At 47.6% G+C, this 18,321-nt stretch overlaps 1 protein-coding gene across 2 annotated transcripts in view; it reads right to left on the bottom strand.

Annotated features, from left to right (window-relative positions):
- The window catches only part of CHM (CHM Rab escort protein), an 810,608-nt gene that overhangs the window by 36,119 nt on the left and 756,168 nt on the right, over positions 1–18,321 (bottom strand). The window contains exon 14 of one of the 2 annotated variants that reach the window (XM_069212659.1): positions 6,161–6,327. In XM_069212659.1, coding sequence (XP_069068760.1) covers positions 6,161–6,327 — 167 coding nt within the window. Of the gene's footprint in view, positions 1–6,160; positions 6,334–18,321 lie in introns of both variants that reach the window. The other variant, XM_069212657.1, reaches the window with a different exon arrangement.

The raw sequence follows: 18,321 nt of genomic DNA on the forward strand, positions 1-18,321 counted from the left end.
AGAACCCTGCGCACAGCTGCTGGCGGGGCGTACACACTGATAACGCTGACAGTGAGGCCCTCCATGAGGTCAGGACCATGTATATCACCCTTGTGGGTTTCTCTGCACCTGGGTGACTACCATAGGAAAGGAGCAGTGGAGCATTATAGCTATCCCCCTCGACCCACGAACAAATCCTGCATGGTACACCCTATCAAAGCCCTTACGGGCCAAGAAGGGACAGCAGTCCCCAAGAAGATGAGTCTCTTGCTGCATGTCAGGTTGGTGGCGGTGAACGTGCGTACGCAACACTGTGTGCATGATCTTGTCTAGAAGACCATTAACGTCCCATGAAATAATTTGCATCAGGTCCATCCTATCTGTGGTTATATGTCAACTGAGTTCTTACCCACGGGTCCTCCCGGGTGCTATCCAGATCCCCAGCCTACGGAGTAAGATTATTGCCCTGGTGAGTGCCATAGTACCTGATATACAGCAGCGCATGTCTACAACCCTATGCATTTGATAGTAAAAGCACACAAACATTGATTCTGAACAGCAATAACAAATGCCATGCAACATGGTGCAAACTCCCACACCCCCCAACTCTCACTCCTCCCCATACTTCCCCAAGAAGCATCTGTCACCCTTTTAAAACATCTAATGCTCTAAGGTAGAAAGTTTTAAACCCCAATCTACTGGGCAGTGGTAGACCCCTCCATAGTGTCGGATTAAAGAGCTTTAGATATTAGGCAGTTGCATATCAATACGTAACTAGATTGAAGCTTTACTCGCCCTCCCCTCTCTCCCTTCACAGTTCTCATTGGAGAGTCACAGCACTGGACTACGGGATAAGTCAGAGTCACTGGGGGCCTCCAAGCGCTCAGGTGTCAGTCCCCACGCTCGCGGCTACCCCTCTGCTTTACCGGGGCCAGTGACTGCTGGATGCTTGGGCAGCATCAGCTGAGTGGTTGCTTCCTGCAGAAGACCCATGGGGAGCTGGATCGCGAGCCACACAGCGCTGTGCTCTGCGCCTCTTGGAGCCCGTGCGTTGCTGCGGACCTGGGGGCTGCCGCAGCAGATTGTCCATTGTCAGCACCTCACGGTTCCACGGAGAACCCCCGCCGGGGGGCCCAGAGGGACTTCCTTGGTTATCCACGTCCATGCTGTCATGGGGGTCTCAAAAAAGTGATTTTTGTTGTGCACCACTCGTAGCCTTGCGGGAAAAAGAAAAAAATTAATGTATCTCCATCGCTCTCAGTTTTTGCTTAACCTCTGCCTAAGATCTACGCTGTAGTTGGACTTCACTTGTGTAGTTCAGAAATATAAGGACCTTTGCTCGACCACAGCACAGTTTGCTTTTTGCACATGCTTCCCGTAGCATCGCATCTCTGTATTTAAAATTAAAGAACCGAAGTATCACCGGTCCTGGTGGAGAGCATGGCGAAGGGCTGGCCTACAGAGCCCGATGAGCTTGCGCTATGACAAACCATGGTGTAAGGCAATCCCCGGGCATCCACGATTTAAACTACTCTTCCAAGAAGGATGCCAGGGAGGAGGTTGCCGTGTTCTCTGGAAGGCATATGAAATGGATGTTATTACGTCTTCAGTGATTTTCAGCGTCTTCCGCCCTGCGATGCAATTCTAATGTCAGGACTAACAACGTGGACACTTGAGATTTAAGGGCAGTCACTTCGTCTTCCACACTGGACATTCTAGATTCCGCCTCTGTGATCCTTGCATTTGCGTTGTGGAGATCTTGATGCACTGGTGCCACATCAACTCTGACCTCCCTAATTTTCATCTCCACCGCTGTTTGGTAGGTCTGAATAGCTTGAAGAATGGTCTCTAAGTCTCCAGTGGGCAACAATTTCGCACCAGGGCCACCTGATGCCAGGTCACCTGCGTGAGTAGAGCTTGGGCCTGTAGTAAACTGTTCAATGTGTGTTTGCACTAAGGTCGACCGAGCCAGTTTGTCCTTGCTCACTGTAGCTCTCCCAGTGTGTAGTCATCTTAGCTGCAGATGAGAACTCGTTCAGATCTGTAGAAAGTCATCTACTAGTTCCAGTGGTTGTGTTGCGCAAGAGCCGTAGACACCCCCACCTAAGGTGTAGGCTGATTACACTTTCTGCAGCATCTTCTGGATTGCAACAACCTGTTTGCGGGGTATGTCTACAGCCTGTGGGGCCGTAAGGGGCTGTGGATCACGCTGCCATCTCATCCGCCCACACGGTGATGTAGGCAGCACACAGTCCGGGAGAGAGCAATTAAGAAAGGCTACTGAGGTAGCTGCAGATCTGGCCCAGGCTAAAGATGCCTTCTCAGGAGACCCGGTTTACGGGCCCAGGCCTATGCTGGGAGCCACATCCGTCCTATTGGAGTCGATTGGCTTTCTCTGCTATAGGACAGTAGACCTCACGGGATCCCCAGGACATGATCAAAGTCCCACTCCGCAACACAGCCTTTAGCAAAGGGTAGTCTGACTATACAGTCCCAATGCCGGTGGGTCTTCTAGCTTTTGAGGTAGTGGCACACAAAACAAGGGCGGGGCGCACGCACCTCACGTTTTACCTCTGTCCAGCTTAATGTGGTCACCCTGGCCCTATCCAGTCAACAAATCAAACACCAATCGAGTCTCTGGTGTTTGAGAGCGGCGTTCTTCCCAGGACGTGCACCGCAGTACTCCAACGGGCCTGTTCACGATACTCTTCCAGTGGGGCCTGTGGGAAACCCAGCCTTTTCACTGGCCAGGGGTGCCCGCTGCGGGCTGTCGCCATGTTGTGGCGCGGCCCGCTGATCTACATCGGCCAGTCCTCCCTCTGGCCTCCGCCTGCCCCAGGTGTGTCTGGGCTTCAGGCGTACAGCAGCAGGGGGTGGGGGCATGGACCAGGAGCAAAACTCAGCCCCAGCCCTGGGGTCCTATGCAGGGCACACTGCCCGGCCACGTCCCTTCTCAGGCCTGTATCGTGGTGCAGCCCCGCCACCTCACTGCATCTGCAGCAGCTAGGCCTGGAGGCCCCAACCCCGGCTCGGCCTCAGGCCACCTTCGTACTTGCGCCACTGCCCTCAGCAGCACTCCTCCTCAGCCTGGTCTTCTCATCTGCTGAGCTGCTCTGGCGCAGTCACCGAGGCAAGCGGATAGTCTGCCAGTCACAAAACATTGATGAAAACAGCAGAGTGCCTCTTCAACAGCACCCGGCTGCCATTTTATGGTGCAAACTGCCTCACAGGCTCCCACAGGTACTGTTCATCTGATCAGATGCTGCACCGGATTCAGAGGTGCCCCCCGCACCAGTCCAGCTCCAGAGAACGGGCGATACAGGCGCTGCCTGAGGAGGATGACGAAGGGGACCAGTGCACTACTAAAGTGCTACCGCCATCTTGACACCTCAACCACGCCCCCCCCACCCGAGATATAGATTTTAAAAGCAATAACAAATCAGTGCAATTTCAATGAACAGCGAAAAAGCCTTGGCTACAAATTGGGCACTTAGAAATATTTTCAAAGGGAAACTTTGGGAAGTGTCAATGCAGGGAGTGAGTCAAGGGGACCAGCAAGGTCCTCATGAACAGTTGCCTTCACAGAAGAAGCAGTTCTTCAGCAGTTCCAGGCACTTTATCAGCACTGCAATGGTTTCCTAAGGAGTGGTCCTAATGCAAGGGATGAAGGATGCTGAAGATGCTCCAAGGATGCTGCAGATGCAACACAGTCGACAGGGGCCTTCCTGCGTGGATTCCTCAGTCACAAACATGATGATGTGGTCCCAGTTGCAGGGCAGACGTCCCACTTAGGCCTCTCTAGTATGGAGAAAGCCCAGTCACCGCTGGGCTACCAGTCAGTCTGTTGTTGCATTGATAACTTACCTTCTGGGGGTCTCAGCAACTCTCCTACGGCACTCTCAGGCTCAACGAACTTGGGTGCAACTCTGTGCATCGAGTCTTGTTCCTCAGTCCTGCACGGCGGCGGTGGGGGCAGCTTGAAGACTTTGGAATACTAACCTGCCCAGTAGCCTTCTTCAGCTGTTGCGTCCCTTTGCTGCGAAGTGGAGGCCAGTCAACTGGCCCTCGGAGTTCTCTTGGCTTGACTGGGCTTCTCTTTGAGCAGGACACAGCAGGTATAGTTCTTCTCTTCACTAGCCACCAGGTGCAGTGGGTGCAGCCCGCATCAGTGCAGCCTCTCTTTGCTGGTCCCTCAGTGCAGCAGGGCAGTCCTTGTTTGGTCCTTCTTCCAAGTTTCTTGTGATCTGATGTCTGGGTGCCAGGGGTGCCTATCAAGCTTGGAAAATGCCCTCAGAGCAGGGAGAGATTGGCAGCTCAGGGGCTACCAAGTTCCCTCCCACCTAGGACCACTTCCTGTGAGTGTGGCATCTGGCTATCCCAGGATGCAACTTTCTGCCCACTCACAAGATAGTGAAACCCCTCTCCTGTTGTACAGACCTCCCTAGCCCATAGCCGGGGTGTGGCTACCTCAGGGCTACACACCCCTGGGGAAACCAATTTGGTGAATGATTTACCCCTCTCTGCCTACTGTGCCCACAAACTACCTAAAAAATAGAGCAGCCATCCCCCCCGACACCACACATCTGCCTTTCCAAGGCGGCTTTACCTTTGAAGCCTGGCTTTTGGGGCTAACACGCAAGTGGCTTTCTGCAGAAATGAGATGACACCTCCCTGGCCTGCAATCCCTCATTGTTCCCTTTTTTAGGCTTGAGCGCAAAGTGATCTGTCCCTGATGTAATCTCTCTATGGGCTTTTAACCATCAGTTTGGTTGGTTCATGGGCATGCCTTTTACAATTTGCTTCATTTCATTAGTGAAAAGCATGCATACCTCATGCCATTTCCGATGTTTAGCCTGCCTCGAGTGCATTGGCCAACTACTGAAAACATACGATGCTCCATGTTTTCCGTATGGTTTCTGGACTACTTTTTCTCTTTATTTCGTAGGCAGTGTGATCTCGCTCTGAAGTAGTTGTGCGTTTTGCATGAAATCGACCCTGCTACATGGCTAATTGCACTTTTGCCACTTACATGGATAATTGCACTTTTGGCGATACGTTTCACTTTGAGCAAACTTCTGTTTTCTTTTGTGTGTCTCTGTCACGCTTCATGGTGGCCATGGGTTCGCTTATGTGAAACTGTTTTACTTTTTAGTTTATGTGGCAAGAAAAGTCCAGTTACGAGTTTAAAACGTGAATAGCTCTAACTCTAGCAAAAGCAAAACCCGTTGCATTGCAACTGCTTGTTGAGAGTCGTTAGCATGTCTCTCCAAGAGGGCAGAAAGCTGTCTTGTGAAGCAGGCCCCCTGTGTGTCCGGGAAGGCACAGACATTTTAAAGGAAACAAAGTTGCAGCTTTGTTTAAGTTGTACATTGCAGCAATTTACATTCATTTCGACCTGACATACAAGTCGGGCTTAACGTAACTGGTCATTTGATACCTTGTAGTGCCCACTTTGGTTGTACTGTTCAGGAGTTTGCACAGCTGAGGAGTCAGCATATAACCCTGAACTCACCAATTGGGCGGCCATGTCTTTCCACAGTAAAAACGGTTGTTTCACGTTTTACTGTCAGGACATGTAATCTACATGTCCTGCCTGTGTCATATCTTGCACCCTGCCTTTAGAGCTTTGTAGGCCTGCCAGATGGATGACTCACACACATGTCCAGGGGAAGTGGTGACTTTGTCGGGCTAGCAGTGCAAAACTGCTCTACCCACCTGGAGTGGCAGAGTGGGGGACTTGTTTTACTTGGGGGACCTCTAGGGTGGCAAAATCTAACTATATACAATCTACTCCAACTACTTGCCCTGGGTGCCAGGGGACCATTTACTGGAGACTTACAGGTAAGATAGCCATTTCCAATTGGGTATAGCCAATTTGGAATACACTTTTAGGGTCAGTGTACTTGTACTGAGGTCCAGTTAGCAGACCTCGGTGCACTCTCAGCAGCATCGATAAACCTGGGGGTGACCATACAAATAGGGGTGCTTCCTCACACCCGAATTGATGGATGAATGGACATAGATACAGCACTGAGTGGGAGGTTTTCCGAGGGGACAGAATGTTGCTCAAATGTGAATTATCTGTACTTTATGGTAATTGCTTTAATATAAAGATCACTTTAACAATAATGAACAAACAAAACAGAGTCTTTTCAAAAAAATGTCATGAACATGCTTTTACCTGTTTAACAGCATTGTCATTTCCAAAAGAAGCATCTGGTCCGGAGCATACATATACATTAGACGGTAAGTCTTCATAGCACTCTCGATCTATTTCAGAAGAATCTCTCATATTGTAGAACATAATCCATAAGATTTTAGGCTTTTCTGTTTCATTTTCTGATTCTTCTGTTTCTAAACAGCAACGAAAACTAAAATTAATGATCACTAAGTCAGGTCCATAGGAATATTGAAAGTGTGCAGGAGAAAACGGCCATTTGTGACAATGTTTTCATCCGTAAAATCTTGTCACTAGGTGATTTACAAAAGCAATAAACCATTATGTCCACTAGACACTTCTGTTTGTTGGGATCCAAGGTACCCAGAGCCAACAACAGAGCTGCTCGTTACAATGATCTTCATTGTGTATCGAGTATAGAGCAATTCATATGATAAAATATACAAAATGAAAACATTTTATAAGGTAAACCAGGGCATTTTTTAAATGCACACTTGATACTGAGTTTTGAAGCATTGGTTATTTGTACACTTCTCTTCTGTATTTGAGGTTAGTCATGCTATCATGTGATTCAGAGGGCATTTTGGGAAATATCTTCTTTCCTGTACGCTGGTTTACATTTGGGAGTCACAAATGCAGAGAAATCCAATTGTTAATAACAAATGTTCTATTATTCTGTTTACTAACATGTATGGCTGGGCCTAGCACCTGCAACACAAAACATCCCAAAACCCGACGTGGAAACATCATATCTCACCCAACAGAACCCACACTTTTTTTAAAGTGTAGGAAGCTGTGGATTTTGTGCCCCAAGTTCTAGAAAAGAAACTACAGAAAAGTTCTGCAGGGAACTGCAAATTTGCTACCAACCTGCATTCCCACACGTGTTTCAATAAAAAAGTTACCTTACTTGTGTGGGATTGCCTAAGGTCTCCAAAAGGAAAGGGCCAAAAATGTAACATGCACAGATCAAATTTGCCAAACTCAAACCCGACCCTTTTTAAAGAATTTGGGTAGATGTGGATTTTGTGCCCCAGCTCAGCCAGCACTTAATCTGCAGGGATCCAGAATTCATACCGCTCAGTAGTCCTTCCATAAAAACACCACCCTCACTGGGCTAGGCCTAGTGCCAGCAAAAGGAATAGATGAAACCAGGGACACGTGGGCGAATGATGGGAGGGGGAAATTTTCTGGATACCTGAGGATTCTGGATGTTTATATCAATAATGCAAGGAAATTTGTGATTGATTTTAGGCACAGTTTGTGGTTTGTAGGGCACTGTGGGTAAGAAAACTTCATGGGATTAACTCGAAGCACACCAGCCTCTAGGTATCTAGTTTCTGGAAATGTCTGGTTTTGGTAGGTTTCCCTAGGTGGTGGCCAGATAAGGCAGCTATCCCAACTACCAAGTGTAGTCAGTTTCTTTAAAGGAAATCTTGATGCCTCAACATTACCTTTTGTGTTTTCCCTTTTGTTGATGCTCGGGCCACCTACACAAAAAGGATAGTGCCCTAGAAGGCTCAGGGCAGTGGTCATGAGGCCCACTTCCTTTAAAAAAAACAAATCAAAGGTTAAAGTGAAGGTACAGCTAGGAATTGTAGGAATATCCAACTTTACATTAAAAAAAAGCCTAATCCCTGAAAAATAAATGGTTAAGGGATGTTATAGTTAAGTAAAAATGGCACGTAAAACATACCATTTAAAACTGACAAAACCAGTGAAATTCACTAGTTATACTTGTCTCAAGTAACTATAACTCAGCCCTTAAAGTAACTATCACTTGCGCCTTGCCACGCACGGCTTTTACCCTAGCAAATTAAATGATTCATGACATATTCATTGACATTTACATGATCTCTAATAACATCTGGAATACCATCACTGTAAACAATACTGTACATGGCGGCGGCCGAGGGTAGTACCTTTGCCCCGCGGTGTAGGATGTGCCTTTGGAACTGGGACCCCATCTCCTAGGGACCAATACAATTAAACAGGGGAGGGGTGGCATGCGGCCCCCTCTTCGAGCCATCTTGGGCCCCGGGGGTCCCTGGAGCCATAGAGGATCAGTGAAGGAGCCATGCAGCACCTTTCTTTTAAAATGTGTTACAGCTCGGAGGATGGAATCCCTGGGCCCTCTTTGAGGATTGGGGAGGGGGTCCACTGGGTCAAATTTGGATTCGGAAGAAGGACTGCACAACCGCTCCCCAAAAAAACTGTATGCATCGCCCCCCGGGTCTTGGCCCAACCAGTGGGGTTCTTAATTTACAGGTGCAGGGGCCCGCAACCTCACCATGAGCCCTGAATTCTAAGATGCCGGACACCACATCCTGGTTGAGGTGGTGGCAGCCAATAAGATCTCTGCAGGAGATCTCTAGGATCTGTAGAGGCTCCTCGTCCACAGTTATACAAAATGTTTGCGCATTAATTGCTCAAAAGGTACTGAGCATATTTACACCAAATCACAAACAGTAGTCTTTCTGGACCAAGATCTAGCTTTTTGCTAAATTTGGTTTTAAACCGTTCAGCGGTTTGGGCTGTAGGTGTGCCAAAAGCTCCTATGGAAAAATGAATGGGGAAAAAGCATTTTGGTACCCCTGTTTTCTTCGGCCCTTGCTTGATGGATCACCCAAAACTTTCCATGCACAAACTGGTCAAAAAGTAGCACTTTTTGGAAAGTTTTGTGGAGATTTGTCAAAGGGTTAGCAGCACAATAAAGGCATTTCCTATAAAAACACAATTGCTGCCCATTGGGACGGATAGCTGGATATATAAATATATATCCATCCATCCATCCATCCATCCACCCATCCTACTGGCGGTCACCAGTAGGTAGTTTTAGTCAGGATCTAGTTTCCATAGGAAAAGTGCTTTTTACTTGCCTATAACTTTGGCGCTGTTTGACAAATCTTCACAAAATTTTCCAAAAAAGTGTCCTACTGTGTCTTGCTGTGCATGTTAAGTTTGGGGTGATTCGTCAAGTGGGATTAAGAAAAAGGGGGAGGCAAAATGTATATTTCCCATGTTAACTCCCATTTTGAACATGACTACAGCCCAAACCACTGGACAGAATTACACCAATTTTAGACAGAAAGCTAGCTATTGGTCCAAAAAAGCGTGCCTTTTGTGATCTGGTGTAAATTTGTTCAGTAATTTTTGAGATATTAAAGGAAAAACATATGGGTGGAGCCTAAGCACAGATCTCATGGTGAGAGCGGACTGGCTGTCAGCACTTTAACCAGAAAGGGCTGGCAGTCATCTTGGTACCAATATACATAACAGCACCCACTGAAATACATTGTTGTGAATGGCAGGTTTTGAGGGTCACAAAAAGGAGGATGTATAAAGGATGACAACAGGTTTTAGTTACAACATAAATAATGTGATGCTAAGGTGATTTTACTCTTCTGCTGGGATTTCATGAATCGTATTTCAGAGAAAACTGTTTTCTCATGATTTTCCCATAGAAGTTATCGAATGTGCTCCTGAAGCTAAAATGAGAAAATATTTTCTGTAAATTCACACTATCTTTCTCAGCCATTTGAGAATAAAGTCTGATGGTCTCCGTAAAAGATGTACTTCCAACATGAGCAGCCTGATTGAACCAAACTGGTAAAACTTAAAACATTAAATTTAGAAAGGAAGAAAGAGAGGGGTGTCATTTTGTCATAGAAGATATGGTTAGTGTTGTAGAAAGAAAAATTAAGGCACATTTTAAGTGAGTTCTCAAATATCTTCCTGCTGTACTTCCAATAGGAGCAGCGTGTCAGTTGATATCCTTGTGTCCTACTGTAGCCTCCCAGAGGGTTCTAAAGAACAACTAGAGAGCTAACAGTCTTATTTATGACAAACGTGTGGCACACCTGAAGGCATCTTGATTGAATCACACTGGTAGAACATAAAGCATTTAATTTAGATAGGAACATTTTGTCACAAAAATTAGGGTTAGTGCTGTAGAAAAATAAATTAGGACACGTTTTAACTGAAATTTTAAATATCTTACTCTTCCATTTCATTAAAACATTCTGACATGTAACCTTAAACATGCACTTTCAGCACCAGCAACAGACTGCCAATTACCTCCGTGGTGATCAGTAGTTTACTACAGTGTTCTACTAAACAACTAGAATGCTAACATTCTGAATTTATGCCAAAAGTGTGGCACACCTGACTGCCATCTTGATGCAATAATGGCAGGAAACTGAAAGCGTTTTCTACCGAAGATACTGCAGTAGTACATGAGGAGATTAGGGAGCTTCATAACAAATAAGTCTCGCAAGATGGTCACCAGAGAAAAAAGGGCCCAAATGAAGCACTGATATAACAAAATGTAGCACAAGCATAGCCTAATGACAGAAGGGTGTGGAACACTTATTTTTTGTTGTTTATTTATACAGCGCAAACGTGAACTGAAGGTACTGGGGTGCTTTACATGCGCATCAGTTACATTACACAAGGACGCATTCCTTTTGGGCGTTAGGCCAGGAGAACAGGATGTCATGCTGATGCCAAAACTCGAGCCTGGTTCCCCAGTTGCAAAGTCTGCAGCTGTGGCCGTAATGGACAAGTTATTTACCTTTGGTAATGCCTTATCTGGCAGAGACAATATCTAGTTGCAGACTACTTACCTCGAAATTCCCACCAGGTGTCAGTCTGGATCCGGAGATTTTTCTTGAGCAGTACCCCTTTGAGCTGTTTGATGGCATTGATCCTCTGCATCTGTCATCGGCGTCGTCCGCACTAGATATGACATCACGGGTCCTATATAGGCATCCCCACCCGGCGCACTCACATCAGTTTCTTTTCACAACTTTACACACCAGAAGCACAGTGCTATGAAGAACACCGACCACTGGTGCATGAAAACTAGGGCAGTGAAAGAGAATTCCTTATCCCTAGAAATCAGTTTGCACAGCAGGGAGGATGGGTAAGTCGGTGAGGAATCGGCAACTAGATATCGTCTCTACCAGATAAAGCGTTATCGAAGGCAAGAAACTTGTCCATCTCATAAGGACATCTAGATGCAGATTCCATACCTTACAATAGATACCCAACCAATACCATCCCCAGCAGGGGGCTTGCAAACCAAGATCACAACAGAAAGTCCCTGAGGACGGAACGGGCACAGTGCTCATCCCTACAGAAGTGACTGTCCAGGCAGCAGTGTTTGGTAACTGTGTGCAGGGATGCCCACGTTGCCACCTGCCAGATATTTAGGACCGGAACTCCACGTGCTAATGCAGCGGTTGCAGGTTTAGCTCTGGTAGAAACAGCACACAAGCCTTCAGGAGATTGATACTATCCAAAGCGTAGCACATTTTAATGAACAGTAAGACCCATCTGGAGATGGTTATCTTCTGCAGTACCAGACTGTAGGAAACTGTCTCTCTATATGGTGCACTAAAAAGAGTACGCCTTACAGAGAGTCCAGTGGATCCCCAACTGGTTAACAGAGGCAAAAGTAGATAACATTTATGCTCTCTTTTGTGGTAGTGGGGCGAGCAGTTAGGTTTATCAGAAGGTAGTGCTAAGCATCTGTTGTACTCACAGAGGCAATAAATGAGACACACACTCAAAGAATAAATCTGAGACAAATTTAGAAAAATAACACTTCTTTTTATATGTATTGTAAAACCCCGAACTTTGCATAAAAGTACTGATTTTGTGTTTAAAAGTTACAGATAAGTAAAGAATTCAAACCTATGCACCTTTACGCACAATGCAATCCTATGGAGAGAAAAGTCAATAATAAACAAAGGTAAGTACAGTCAGATTTGGGGCTCCCCCTTCTTGGTTCAGAGATGTAGGGGGCCATGGCCCAAAATATAACCAGCAGTTAGTCGGGAGCTCCCCAAATTCCACCGGGAGCAGGGGGCTGGTGTGGTTGTAGCTGGGTGCGCTACGAAGAAGGGGGACCTGCTAAAAACAGGCTGCACAGGGGGACAAGACCAAGAGCGACCAAAAGGGGGCTTGGGTTGCTAGGGGCCTTAGACCAAGGCGGGGACAGCTGGTTCTTTGGGACCCGGTCCGGTCAGCTCGGGTGCAGAGTAGATAGGGCAGCTGGGCTCTGTGCACAGTCCGCTCCTTGCGGTCAAGGTCAACCCGCTGGCAGGGGCAAAATCAGGACTCTCAGTGTTGCTGACATCCCTCAATGGCTGTTAGGTCCTAGTGCAGTGAGAAATCTGACTGAAGTCTCACCGCTGATGCTTGGTGCAGGGTGTCTGGTACCAAAGGGACTAGTGCTGCATGAATACAGTGGGCCCTGCTGTCGTCACACTTGGTGGAGGTTTGGGGGAGCAGTCCTAGTCCTCCAGAGCATGGGTACCCTCTCCTGGTCATCTGCGGGATTGGCTGGGGAGCTGCTAGTCAGGGGACCGGACTTTGCTCATTAGTGCCAACGGAGACTGGAGTTGGTTTCTGAAGTGCTGGCAGGATACCTGAGGCATTGGTAGCCCTCCAACTTGCAGGACGACTCACTCTGTCACGACTGTCAAGAGCGGTGCAGCAGGGTTTTACACCAAAATGTTTACAGCTCTTCTGCTGTTCTCGCCAGGCAGTGGCTCTTCTTTGTCCTTCTCTTGATACGTCGAATCTGACTTCTTGGATTCAGGGGTGCCACCTAAATATTGAATTTAGGGGTGTTACAGGGAGTGCTAGGCAGCAGCCAATGGGTTGCATATCTGTAGGGTGACTACATCCTGTATATGACCAGTTTGGTTGGGAAGTGGGCATAACTCTGACCCTAGAATACTAATTCTGTCCAAAACAAGATGGAGGAATTTAAAAAGTGGTGCCTACCTCAGCTGGTCCACCTTACCGGTTGGGCTGGCATGAGGTGGGCACATCTCCTAATCTTACTAACTTTACCACCTGTCTTGCCACCAAAAAGTGGGGTCAGCACAGGGGGGTGGTCATCTTCACCATCTGAATAACCTGAGTTGCACTACATAGGCGGCTTGGCCTCTGAAGCTTCCCACCCTGGTATGTCCATTCTGCCTGTAAGAGGTGATTACACCTCCGCCCAGAGCAGGCTTTTTGTGCCTGGTCTCTGAGAGTAGTGGCTCTCACCTCAGGTCGTCAGGAATCTGTCAAGGGTGGCTGTACTGGTTTAGCCCAGTCAATTCACACACTAGCAGTCAGGTAGTTTTTCAGGGGGCACATCTAAGGTGCCCTCTGTGTTAATGTATTAATAAATCCATCATCGGATTTGGTGAGCGTTTAGTAGTCTGATATGTAGGATATCAAACACCCTTAGTTTCAGTGAAGCCTTCATGTAGCTGGGGAACTTGTAATGACCAGTGTCCAGGACATTCACTCAAAATGGCTTCCCTGTTCACTTACTGAATTGACAAAGACACAGTAGGGCCACACTTGCTCATGCAGATATGTCCTCACAGATGACATAATGCACCTTGCCTTAGAGTTGTAGGCCTTCTGTACGGGTGACTTATAAATATTGCAAGACACGCAGCCTGCGATGGCAGCACTGTCTGTGTTTGGTGCAAGGTCTTTGAGGCTGGCACAATTCATGCTGCAGCCCTCAGGGACCTTCTTTAGTACCTTGTTTAGCACCCCTAGCCCTAGCCATAGGTACCTGGAGTAACATTTACTAGGGACTTACAGTGGGCGCTAAATGTGGTGCTATTTGAGATAAACAACTTACCATTTTAGGGAAAGACATCTGCACCAGGGACCTGGTTAGCAGGAACCCAGTGCACTTTCAGTCGAATTGGCATCCGAAGCCAGGCAAAAAGTGGGGGCTAACGATAGCAAAAAGGGTGCTTTTCTACACTGATCTTTCTTTGCACCCACATAACCACCAAAGAGTCGATCATCCACCTGGAACTCTTTGGTATGATCAAGATAGAACACCAACGCTCTCTTTGGGTACAGAAGGTGGAGTTTTGCCCTTCCTTAGAAGGATGTGGGGGTGCGTAAAAAGTAGGCACGGTGATGGTTGACCTACATGAAAGGGCGTAACCACTTTCGGAAGAAAGGAGGTCCATTTGCAAAGCACCACTTTGTCAGAATAGATGGAAAGGTAGGGAGGCTTAGATAAAAATGCCTGCATCTCACTCACTCTGTGGGCAGATGTGGTGGTCACAAGGAAGGCTGTTTTCAAAGTGAGAAACTTTAGAACACAATTGTGGACAGGCTTGAAAGGAGTAAACATTAGGAATGTCAAAATCAAATTCAAGTCCCATTAGGGCATAATGAATGGTGAAGGAAGAGACAGAAGTGTAAGGCCTTTAAGAAACCTATTCACAATAGGAGATTTAATAAAAAAAAGACTGATCAGGCAGCCATAAGAAAGCAGAGATTGCAGACTTGATTGTGCCCAAAGCCCTGCTGTGCTGGGCCAACGAAAGTATAAACAACAGAACCTCAGAAAGAGTGGTAGAGAGAGGTTCAACAAACTTGTCTGTGCACCATGCCACAAATTTCTTCCGATAGGCATATACCATTTTGGTGGAGAGACGCCTGGCTGCCAAGATAATGTTACTGACTTGGGGCGGAGGTCAAAAGCTGTCACCTGCTGTCGCTCAATCTCCACACAAGAAGGTGGAGCCTGGACAGGTTCAGGTGGAGAACCCTTCCCAAAGATCCTCCCGAAGAGACAGTCTGATCAGAGGATTGATGACCATGCTCAATAGCGGAGGATGACAGACTCTTTGTACCCAGTCCACAGCCCAGTCGTTCTTGATCTTCTTGAGAACTTTGGGCAGAAGTGGTATGGGCGGAAAGGCATACAGGAGGCCTGAGCTCCGCTCCAGAAGAAATGCTTTCAATGCTAGCCTGATCATCCGGAGATTCACCAGGTTGACGCCTCTGGTCTCCGCCTCTCCTAGATGGCCACCCCATCCCAGGAGTGACGAATCTGTCACTACTGTAAGATATTGGTGGGGGAGGGAGAGGGATCTGCCGTTGACCCAATTACGGTTCGTTTGCCACCACTGCCGATCTCACTCAGTTTCCTCTGAGATCTGGACCATGTTGGAGAGATTCCCATGATGCTGCACCGACTGGAACTTCAGGTCCCACTGCAGTGCTTGTGTATGTCATCTGGCATGTGTCACCAGCAGGATACAGGAGGCCATGAGGCCCAGCAGCCTCAGTGTCATTCTCACCAAAATCCAGGACAGAGGATGAAATATCAGAATCATAGCCTGAATAACCTGGACTTGCTTTTCAGAAGGATGTGCCCAAAACTGCACTATGTCCCGAACAGCTCCAATAAAAGGAAGCGTCTGAGAAGGAGTCAGGTGTGACTTCGACATATTTATTGTGAACCCCAGTGAGTGTAGAAGGTTTGCCACATATGCCATCTGGCAAGTATCACTAGCAGGATGCAGGAGGCCATGAGGCTCAGCAGCCTCAGAGTCATTCTCACCGACATCCAAGACAGCGGAAGAAACATCGGTGTCATAGCCTGAATATCCTGGACTCACCGCTCGGGAGAATAACCACGAAACTGCATTGTGTCCAGAACTGCTCCAATGAAAGGGAGTGTTTGAGAGAGAGCCAGGTGTGACTTCGGCATATTTATAATGAACCCCAGGGAATGCAGGAGGTCTGACTTAATCTGGAGGTGGGAGGCGACAGCCTGGGGTGAGTCCGCCCTCAACAGCCAGTCATCGAGATAGGGGAAGACTGAGGCCCCAGATCTGCACAGATGAACTACAACCACCGCCACTGCCTTGGTAAACACCCCAGGGGCACTGGTAAGGCCGTAGGGGAGCACAGTGAAGTGACTGTGGCCCACCGTGAACCAGAAATAACGCCTTAGGGCAGGCAGGACAGAATGTGGAAATAAGCAGCCTGCAAGTCCAACGCTACCATCCAGTCTCCTGGGTCCAGGGCAGATGGAACCTGAGCCAGAGTGAGCATTTTGAACTTTTCCTTCTTGAGGAAGAGATTGAGGGACCAAAGGTCTAGGATAGGGTGGAGACCCTTGTAATTTTTGGGCACCAGCGAGTAGCTGGAATAACAACCACAACCTACTTCTGGCACAGGAACCCTCTCTATGGCTCCCTTGGCCAAGAGAGCCACAAACTCCTTGCGGAGAAGTGATCCTCCATCACCCAATCGTAGGATGGTGGCATGGATGGAGGCTTAGTCTTGAAGGGGAGGATTAGCCCCTTCGGACTATGTGCAAAACTTACCTGTCTGATGTGATGGATTGCCAGCGGAGCAGGTGATGGCAAATCTTACCTACGACTGGTATCTGGTGGGGAATCGTCAGACTAGGAAAGTTTGGAGGCAGCTGAAGAGGGCAATGGACTGGCCAAGCCGCTGGCTTCCTGATCCACAAAGACGGTGGATCCCACATTCCCGACCAAGCAGGGTCTAGGCAAGGTGTGTGGCACAGTGGCTGGAGGGGAACAGACATGGTCACCTCTTCTGTAGTTAAGAAAGGGGTGAAAAGCAGACTGAGGGGGGAAAGGTGGAGACTGGAGGCCCAAGGACCTGGCCGTAGCACAAGATGCTTGAAGCACTCAAGAGCTGAGCCTGCCTTGTCTCCAAAGAGGCAGGTGCCATCAAAGGGCATATCCAAAAGATTGGCTTGGACATCCCCCAAAAAAGCAAGACATCCTCAACCAGGCGTGGTGCCTCAGGGCCACTGTTGATGCAACCGCTCTGCCCAGTGAGTAGGTCGTATCCAGTCCACATCTGATTTTTGCCTCTCTTCCATCAGCAACAGCTTGATAGAATACAGCCTGCGTAGTGGACCCTATTTAGTTTTTATTGGGACTCAGGAGATAGCTTAGCCTTCTGGCTTGCAGGCCTGTGCCCCTTCACCTAGTGTCTTTTAGCCTACTTAGCTTGCTCTGTTTTAGAGCATTTATTTAATAATTTCTTCCAAAATGGCTCCTATGTTTATAGTTAGGAAGGTGTTTTGATTTCACATGATCAGTGCCACTCTGTGAAGGCGTCATTATCAGCATCGAAGACAAGTGATATACGTAGGTTCATGTACTTTCCCCACTTACGTGTGACGGTAACATAATGTACTTTTCAGGGAATTGTTTATATAATTGCCACTCCAAGCGTGCTTTCTTATCTATTGTTTGGGAACATACCTGCGTCAGGGGTCCTACAAGATCTGTATAAATACATCTCACGCAGACAAGGTTATCAGATGCCATCAACACTATCTATGCTACACGTCACCTTGATGCAGTCCCAGCCTTCGTGTCCCCATGCAGTCTGACGTAGAGACCTCATTCCAAGGTAACAAGGGTTGGGGGGCTCTTCTCATGGACATGGTCTTGCAGATTAGGTTTATCACACCTATATCTCTTTAGGTTAGAGATTAGGTTCATCATGCTAGGATATTAGGGCCTATTTCACATCTCATGTTGTTGCAAGATGATGGGGGGCCTTTATATTCATGACTCTAGTTTTTACATCTCTGCTTCTTGCATTGTTCATTATCCTAATCATTGCAGCCCATGCATTTTACAGTAGACTGCAATCTTGTTAATAAAACCTATTGAAAACTCTACTGCATCTCCTTCATTGCCTGGGTGTGACTGAGTCTTGTTGCTCATGTGACAAAAGGGTCATCTCCATTTAACCATGACTGCCCTGAGATGTTGCACTCTTGAGTCCATGCGTAAAGGCTGCCACCTTTTACTGTTTGGGCTTTTGGTGAGGTACTGCTTGTGAGCCGGAACATTTGGGTGGACAATTGCGACTTGTTGTAGGATTGGCCTAGTCCCCTGTAAACAAAAGTGCTGCCATCACTAAACCAGCAGTCTTGCCTAGAGCAAGAGTCCAACGATGACACCAGGGCCTCCTCCGGTACCTGTGGCAGCACTTGTGCAACCATATCCTACAGCATGTAGGAGTAATGGCTCAAAAGGCATGCTGTATTCAAGGACCGCATTGCCAGGCTGGAGGAAGAAAACATCTTCTTCCCAAGTTGGTCCACCTCTTGGATTCCCTAGATTCTGGAGATACGGAAGGGAGGCTTGGATCAGCAAGCTTTCAGGGGAGGGATGTTGTGTCAGTTGGAGCAGGTCGAAGGTGGAAGACAAATGTTCTTTTCACAGGAGCTCCTGTGCTTGGTTTGGACCAGGAACCCAGCAGGACATTAAGGACTTCATTGAAGGGCAATAAGGGTCCAGAGGATGAAGCCCCAGGCTGAAAAACCTCTGTCAGGA

Source organism: Pleurodeles waltl, chromosome 2_1, assembly GCF_031143425.1.
Source record: "Pleurodeles waltl isolate 20211129_DDA chromosome 2_1, aPleWal1.hap1.20221129, whole genome shotgun sequence".
NCBI classification, from domain to species: Eukaryota; Metazoa; Chordata; class Amphibia; order Caudata; family Salamandridae; genus Pleurodeles; species Pleurodeles waltl.